This window comes from Rhagoletis zephyria, unplaced genomic scaffold (assembly GCF_001687245.7).
Source record: "Rhagoletis zephyria isolate East Lansing unplaced genomic scaffold, Rhagoletis_zephyria_1.1 Rzeph_scaffold_03023, whole genome shotgun sequence".
Taxonomy (NCBI): Eukaryota; Metazoa; Arthropoda; class Insecta; order Diptera; family Tephritidae; genus Rhagoletis; species Rhagoletis zephyria.
The window spans coordinates 3,285-12,709 of record NW_016160107.1 but is presented as its reverse complement, the minus strand read 5'-3'; the positions used below and the strand labels follow the sequence as shown (position 1 = coordinate 12,709).

Sequence of the window (9,425 nt, the reverse complement as noted above, 5' to 3'; positions counted from 1 at the left end):
CCGATCCCGGAGATCCCCGTATCAGGGATCTCAACGCGGAGATTCGGCAACCAATAAACGTACATAAGCGAAAGAAGTGGGAAGAGCATCTGAAGACCTGCAACTTCACCTCTGGTGTGAGTAAGCTTTGGTCAACCGTGAGGTCACTGTCCAATCCGACGAAGCACGACGACAGAGTCGAAATTTCTTTCGGCGACCATGCTTCGTCGGACCCGGAGCGATGCGCGAGCTATTTTAGCCGGCAGTTCATACTGCATCCTCCGGTGGACAAAGCCAAGCGTCGAGTGACCAGACGGCTGCACATACCGCCAACAACCTGTGCCCCCCTTGCTTTCAATTGCGTTGAGGTTCAGGTGGCCATCGGGAAGGCGAAAGCCTCCAAAGCCATGAGTCCCGACGGAATATGCATGATGATGCTGAAAAATTTGGGTCCTGCGGGGGTAGCGTACCTAACGGAGGTCCTCAATTTGTATATGCCCACTCTCATCATCCCAAACATCTGGAAGGTGGGGAGAGTGGTCCCAGTGCTCAAACCGGGGAAACCTGCCAATATAGGAGATTCTTATCATCCGATAACACTCCTTTCCCCGGTAGCGAAGACACTCGAGGCCTTGCTACTCCCGTATTTCACAAACCACTTGACCCCAGCGAAGCATCAGCATGGTTTCCGTAAAGTGCACAGTACAATAACAGCACTTAACGCCATAAACACTCAGATAACTCGTTGGACCTGTCAAAGGCTTTTGACACTGTCAGCCATTCCACGCTACTAGAAGATATAGAGGCTTGCTCTCTCCCACAGAGGCTCAAACGGTGGTCGGCAAATTATGTAAGTGGTCGACACTCGTCGGAAATGTTTAGAGACAAATCGAGCAAACTTAGGAAAATACAACAGGGGGTTCCACAGGGTGGTGTCCTTTCCCCACTACTGTTTAACTTTTACATTTCAAAGCTCCCTCAACCACCAGAGGGAGTTGTTGTTGTTGTTGTTGTTGTTGTAGCACTCGTCGGCGTAAGATACAATCGAGACTCCACACAACCCTAACGGCGTCGTCCCTATGGACCGGCCCCATAGAGGCTGCCCGCTTCTTGGGGCTGCCGTTAGTGGAACTCGACGACAACGACTGTGATATCAGCCGATCTGTGCGGGGTTGTTGTAGCCGCTACAACAACAACAACATTAGCAGATGAATGTGCTAATGAAAATCGTAAACGTGAGTTGTTGGTGAAAATAATGGACCGAAAATTTTCAATAAAAAAATTAATACATTTTGGGCGAAGTCTGCTAGTTTAAGAATAATTTCTGTTTGAAATATGCACTTTTTTATGAATTTCGGAGTGGGTTCTGCGCAAAAAACTGGGGTCAGCCTAGCGGAAGTTGATCTTTAGAGGGGTATTTTGATCCTCAGGGGTTAGTAGAGGGGTTAGAGAGGTTGAGTTTTAGGTGACACACCCCCTTCGGCCTCCATCGCAAATCCACTGTACAAATAACAACATATTTCCCAGAATAACAATACTTACACATTTTTAAACTGGAGCTAAATCTTTTGTAACTTACATCAAATTTTTACCCGACTTGGTCCACCATTCAATCATAGCTTGCGCTTTTTCTTCCAGTGGTATGTGCGGATTCACCTCTATCGGCCGGTATGTATCATGTAACTCACGAGCTTCTTTCACGAAGTTCACAGGAAGCGATTTACACTCCTCAAAAATATTAAAGCTACTCGGTACGGATGTTCCATTGGCAGTCCGCTGCTTTGTAATGGTATAATCAAAATCCGAAACTACTTGTAACCTTTCATGGCCACCCGCCACGAATTCGTTTAGAGTTTTTTCAACTCGTTGCCTATCTTTGATTTTACAATTTTCGTTGTTGAGGATGGGTATATCTTCTAAACGTAGGGGTTTTATATGTGGCAAAGCAACGCTATTGTTATCCGGAAATACTTGTACATCAGACATTTTATCAAAAAGCCTTGTGAAGGCGACGCGAATCCGGGGAAACAGCTTTGAAATTTTGAGAGTTGAACACTTCGCAAAATTTTGCCTCCCAATTTTCTTGGTTTTTTTTTCTTTTATTAAGATGTTACAAATGCATGAGGCTCTGATACAACTATGGCAAATTTTGTCTAGTTTTAGAATCGAAATCAAATCAATATCAAATTTCAGAACATGAATATGTATCTGCTCGTAAGCAAGCGCACTGCAACTTTATAAAAGCAAGTTATGTAATTTTGTGTCAGAAACTCAATGCTAATAAAATTATTGTTTATTTTCTTAAGCCTTTATATTTTCATTATTTAATTTTTAACTAAACCATATAGAAAATATCCACCAACTACAGCTGTTTCTATAGCAGGTAGAGTTGTCAAACTATCGATGGCACTAACGATAGTATCGATAGTTTCAATTTTTTTAGACTATCAATACTCATTGGGCGAATTCATAGTCCAGCAACTAAGTCGAAACTAACAAAGTTGCAACTTAAATTTAAGTACCAACTTAAAATTTACCTCTATTCATAGTCGCATTTCAGACTTCTACTAAGTAGTTTCGACTTAGTTTACGATATAGCAAAACGAGTGTGAAAAATGTATCGATTTTTCTTTACGATATTTTGGAAAAATTACATTTTTATTAAATAATATCAAGTTTGATCATCCGTTTATGTAATTTTTATTTTCATTGCATGATTATGCAAAATAATAAGGTATCGTTTTCTTGTTAATTGTGTGAAATAGCCAGAACAACCGCAGTGATGTGAAGTCGATGTTTATCGAAAGCATGCTGTGAAACATACAAATAGTAGATATCTAAATGTTATGCACAAATTTACTTTAAAAAAACTAGCGTGAAACTGACTTATTATTTAAAAATTTATCTAAATTATTCCAATTATAAAATTGTGATGTAGCTTTATTCGAATTGTAATAAGCATTTAATTTCATCTTCCGATTAAAATGGATCGATCTTTGTAAATTTTAATCTGAGTTTATTCAATATTATCAAAATCACCCTCTACCAACTTAATTTTTACATATTTCGTCTGTTTTCCCTTAATTTGATAAAATACTTCTTCCTACAGGTCTATTCTGCGCTGGTAATAAAAAGTTTTTAACCGGTAAATAAAGTTTTTGTCAATTCCTAACCCTTTTCGCATTCTGTGTACTCTTGTAACCGGTAAATTTTGTTGCCATCTCATAAGCTGGTAACAAATTATTGCCCCGTGAGTCTGCTAGTTACGACTTACAGGTCTATTCTGCACGTTACCGAAGATTTTGTAACCGAAAAATTGTGTTACCAAAAAATGTTACCAGTTCTTGTCACCGCGATTCTAGGTACGTTGGTAATGCAGTTAAAATATTCATCAATTCAGCTATGAAGAATTGTGCAAATCCTGGCATTGCATATTTCACGGGGCGATAATTTGTTACCAGCTTATGAGATGGTAACAAAATTTACCGGTTAGAAGAGAATACAGAATGCGAAAATGGTTTAAAAAGGGGCACCGAAATTGCGCATATGGAAACTGTGCATTTAGACATTATTTCGGTTTCAACCGAAACTGTGCATGTATGCTTTATTTCGGTTTTTACCATATGCATTATTTCGGTTTTAAACCGAAACTGTGCATGTATGCATTACTTCGGGTTTTTCATATGCATTATTTCGGTTTTCAACCGAAACTGTGCATGCATGCATTATTTCGGTTTTTGTTATATGCATTATTTCGGTTTTCAACCGAAACTGTGCATGCATGCATTATTTCGGTTTTTGTTATATGCATTATTTCGGTTTTCAACCGAAACTGTGCATGCATGCATTATTTCGGTTTTTGTTATATGCATTATTTCGGTTTTCAACCGAAACTGTGCATGCATGCATTATTTCGGTTTTTGTTATATGCATTATTTCGGTTTTCAACCGAAACTGTGCATGCATGCATTATTTCGGTTTTTGTTATATGCATTATTTCGGTTTTCAACCGAAACTGTGCATGCATGCATTATTTCGGTTTTTGTTATATGCATTATTTCGGTTTTCAACCGAAACTGTGCATGCATGCATTATTTCGGTTTTTGTTATATGCATTATTTCGGTTTTCAACCGAAACTGTGCATGCATGCATTATTTCGGTTTTTGTTATATGCATTATTTCGGTTTTCAACCGAAACTGTGCATGCATGCATTATTTCGGTTTTTGTTATATGCATTATTTCGGTTTTCAACCGAAACTGTGCATGCATGCATTATTTCGGTTTTTGTTATATGCATTATTTCGGTTTTCAACCGAAACTGTGCATGCATGCATTATTTCGGTTTTTGTTATATGCATTATTTCGGTTTTCAACCGAAACTGTGCATGCATGCATTATTTCGGTTTTTGTTATATGCATTATTTCGGTTTTCAACCGAAACTGTGCATGCATGCATTATTTCGGTTTTTGTTATATGCATTATTTCGGTTTTCAACCGAAACTGTGCATGCATGCATTATTTCGGTTTTTGTTATATGCATTATTTCGGTTTTCAACCGAAACTGTGCATGCATGCATTATTTCGGTTTTTGTTATATGCATTATTTCGGTTTTCAACCGAAACTGTGCATGCATGCATTATTTCGGTTTTTGTTATATGCATTATTTCGGTTTTCAACCGAAACTGTGCATGCATGCATTATTTCGGTTTTTGTTATATGCATTATTTCGGTTTTCAACCGAAACTGTGCATGCATGCATTATTTCGGTTTTTGTTATATGCATTATTTCGGTTTTCAACCGAAACTGTGCATGCATGCATTATTTCGGTTTTTGTTATATGCATTATTTCGGTTTTCAACCGAAACTGTGCATGCATGCATTATTTCGGTTTTTGTTATATGCATTATTTCGGTTTTCAACCGAAACTGTGCATGCATGCATTATTTCGGTTTTTGTTATATGCATTATTTCGGTTTTCAACCGAAACTGTGCATGCATGCATTATTTCGGTTTTTGTTATATGCATTATTTCGGTTTTCAACCGAAACTGTGCATGCATGCATTATTTCGGTTTTTGTTATATGCATTATTTCGGTTTTCAACCGAAACTGTGCATGCATGCATTATTTCGGTTTTTGTTATATGCATTATTTCGGTTTTCAACCGAAACTGTGCATGCATGCATTATTTCGGTTTTTGTTATATGCATTATTTCGGTTTTCAACCGAAACTGTGCATGCATGCATTATTTCGGTTTTTGTTATATGCATTATTTCGGTTTTCAACCGAAACTGTGCATGCATGCATTATTTCGGTTTTTGTTATATGCATTATTTCGGTTTTCAACCGAAACTGTGCATGCATGCATTATTTCGGTTTTTGTTATATGCATTATTTCGGTTTTCAACCGAAACTGTGCATGCATGCATTATTTCGGTTTTTGTTATATGCATTATTTCGGTTTTCAACCGAAACTGTGCATGCATGCATTATTTCGGTTTTTGTTATATGCATTATTTCGGTTTTCAACCGAAACTGTGCATGCATGCATTATTTCGGTTTTTGTTATATGCATTATTTCGGTTTTCAACCGAAACTGTGCATGCATGCATTATTTCGGTTTTTGTTATATGCATTATTTCGGTTTTCAACCGAAACTGTGCATGCATGCATTATTTCGGTTTTTGTTATATGCATTATTTCGGTTTTCAACCGAAACTGTGCATGCATGCATTATTTCGGTTTTTGTTATATGCATTATTTCGGTTTTCAACCGAAACTGTGCATGCATGCATTATTTCGGTTTTTGTTATATGCATTATTTCGGTTTTCAACCGAAACTGTGCATGCATGCATTATTTCGGTTTTTGTTATATGCATTATTTCGGTTTTCAACCGAAACTGTGCATGCATGCATTATTTCGGTTTTTGTTATATGCATTATTTCGGTTTTCAACCGAAACTGTGCATGCATGCATTATTTCGGTTTTTGTTATATGCATTATTTCGGTTTTCAACCGAAACTGTGCATGCATGCATTATTTCGGTTTTTGTTATATGCATTATTTCGGTTTTCAACCGAAACTGTGCATATATGCATTATTTCGGTTTTTTTCATATGCATTATTTCGTATGCACAGTTTCCATATGCACAATTTCAGGGTGCCGTTTAAAAATTTACAGGAACTTTACTTACCGGTTACAAACTTTTTATTACCAGCGCAGAATAGACCTGTTAGTTGCAGCTGCCGCTGAAACTAAATTTTAAGTTGATACTTAGCCAGAAAAGTCGAAACTAAGGCTATGAATAGCTTTAGTTGTGACTTAGAATAGTTTCGACTTAGTTGAGTACTAAATATGACTATGAATATGCGCCATTGAAAGTTTTTTCTTATGCTATCAAAAATATCGATAGCTTAGTGGGACTATCGATCATCTCTACCAATTATTTTGAAATTATTTGAATTTCTTAATTTGAATTAAAATTTTAGCTTTTTAGTGTGATGCCGACGTCATATTCAAATATGCACGCATTTAGGCCAAAATACATACATATATTAATCGTAAATCCTGTTTTGTTTGTATAACTTGTGTTTGTTTTTGATCTTTCTAAAAAGAGAAGTATTTTGGCTAAGCATTTACTTAATTTTGAATGATTATAACTTTTATAAGATAATATTTATTTCACTACGATCCTGTAAAAACAAAGCAACCTAACTGATTTAGCGCTATCGATAGTGCTATCGATAGTTTGGTTTTTTTCGAGACTATCGTGAATATTGATAGTTTTTCTGAAAACTATCAAAACTATCGATGGTGTGACTATCGATAGTTTGACACCTCTAATAGCAGGAAAACTATTAATTAGAGACACGAAGTTCGATACGATACGATAACATATCGATATTTTTGCCATTCGATAACGATACTTCTTACACGATAGTTTCCAACCGTTATTTTTTGGAATCGAGACCCAGACAGCCCTGTTCGCGTGTTGTCACAGTTCAATTGCATGAACCAATTAGAACAGATCTGACCAGTTGAGAAGCAGCCATTTGTATTAGCAATTGAGAAAAAAGTGTGTGACGCTCGTAATTTTGAAGTTTGCTATTTCTGTTTTGCTTCTCTCTGTATGTGTATTTTGTCGGTGGTTTATTTCAGTGATTTTTTGTGCAAATGTAATTAAAATGAAGGCCGTGGTGATTGGATGCAAAAACACGTACAAAAATAATAAATTGGTTAGCACATACATGTGCACAACATTGCTTGCAGTTTTTCTTTATGCTTCGTCTTCATATTCTTTGTTTACAATTACAATTACAATTACAATTACAAACGTCAGCCAGAAAATTACTTTTTTCGTTTGCTTCATCTTGTCAGAACTTATCGTTGCCTTAATATAGAAAGGCCCTATCTCACATCGTCGCTGAAATGCACAAAGCCGTAACTAACTAAAATCTTTTATTGCATAAAACGATTTGGGGCCACATAATGCGATCAAATGCATCATAATCAATTAAAACGTAAATTTTCGATTTTTAGTTAGTTACGGCTTTTTGTATATCAGCGACGATGTCAGATAGGGCCTTTCTATATTAAGGCAACGTTATGTAGTTGGATCATGGTGCAATTGTCATTATGTTGTTGTTGTTGTAGCGGCTACAACAACCCCGCCCAGATCGGCTGATATCTCAGTCGTTGTCGTCGAGTTCCACTAACGGCAGCCCCAAGAAGCGTGCAGTCTCTATGGGGTCGGTCCACAGGGACGTCGCCGTTAGGGTTGTGGGGTTTTCCGGGCATGCGAAGAGATGTTTCGGACATTCGTTCGGCACATCCGCATTTAGCATATNTACAAACTTTTTATTACCAGCGCAGAATAGACCTGTTAGTTGCAGCTGCCGCTGAAACTAAATTTTAAGTTGATACTTTGCCAGAAAAGTCGAAACTAAGGCTATGAATAGCTTTAGTTGTGACTTAGAATAGTTTCGACTTAGTTGAGTACTAAATATGACTATGAATATGCGCCATTGAAAGTTTTTTCTTATGCTATCAAAAATATCGATAGCTTAGTGGGACTATCGATCATCTCTACCAATTATTTTGAAATTATTTGAATTTCTTAATTTGAATTAAAATTTTAGCTTTTTAGTGTGATGCCGACGTCATATTCAAATATGCACGCATTTAGGCCAAAATACATACATATATTAATCGTAAATCCTGTTTTGTTTGTATAACTTGTGTTTGTTTTTGATCTTTCTAAAAAGAGAAGTATTTTGGCTAAGCATTTACTTAATTTTGAATGATTATAACTTTTATAAGATAATATTTATTTCACTACGATCCTGTAAAAACAAAGCAACCTAACTGATTTAGCGCTATCGATAGTGCTATCGATAGTTTGGTTTTTTTCGAGACTATCGTGAATATTGATAGTTTTTCTGAAAACTATCAAAACTATCGATGGTGTGACTATCGATAGTTTGACACCTCTAATAGCAGGAAAACTATTAATTAGAGACACGAAGTTCGATACGATACGATAACATATCGATATTTTTGCCATTCGATAACGATACTTCTTACACGATAGTTTCCAACCGTTATTTTTTGGAATCGAGACCCAGACAGCCCTGTTCGCGTGTTGTCACAGTTCAATTGCATGAACCAATTAGAACAGATCTGACCAGTTGAGAAGCAGCCATTTGTATTAGCAATTGAGAAAAAAGTGTGTGACGCTCGTAATTTTGAAGTTTGCTATTTCTGTTTTGCTTCTCTCTGTATGTGTATTTTGTCGGTGGTTTATTTCAGTGATTTTTTGTGCAAATGTAATTAAAATGAAGGCCGTGGTGATTGGATGCAAAAACACGTACAAAAATAATAAATTGGTTAGCACATACATGTGCACAACATTGCTTGCAGTTTTTCTTTATGCTTCGTCTTCATATTCTTTGTTTACAATTACAATTACAATTACAATTACAAACGTCAGCCAGAAAATTACTTTTTTCGTTTGCTTCATCTTGTCAGATCTTATCGTTGCCTTAATATAGAAAGGCCCTATCTCACATCGTCGCTGAAATGCACAAAGCCGTAACTAACTAAAATCTTTTATTGCATAAAACGATTTGGGGCCACATAATGCGATCAAATGCATCATAATCAATTAAAACGTAAATTTTCGATTTTTAGTTAGTTACGGCTTTTTGTATATCAGCGACGATGTCAGATAGGGCCTTTCTATATTAAGGCAACGTTATGTAGTTGGATCATGGTGCAATTGTCATTATGTTGTTGTTGTTGTAGCGGCTACAACAACCCCGCCCAGATCGGCTGATATCTCAGTCGTTGTCGTCGAGTTCCACTAACGGCAGCCCCAAGAAGCGTGCAGTCTCTATGGGGTCGGTCCACAGGGACGTCGCCGTTAGGGTTGTGGGGTTT

The 9,425-nt window shown here is 36.9% G+C and overlaps 1 protein-coding gene across 1 annotated transcript in view; it reads right to left on the bottom strand.

Annotated features, from left to right (window-relative positions):
- The window catches only part of cN-IIIB (cytosolic 5'-nucleotidase IIIB), a 23,098-nt gene extending 20,692 nt beyond the window's left edge, over positions 1-2,406 (bottom strand). The window contains exon 1 of the mRNA XM_017623066.1: positions 1,559-2,406. Within this exon, the coding sequence (XP_017478555.1) occupies positions 1,559-1,965 (407 nt within the window). The 5' untranslated portion in view covers positions 1,966-2,406. The remainder of the gene's footprint in view (positions 1-1,558) is intronic.
- Positions 2,407-9,425: the final 7,019 nt, after the last annotated feature.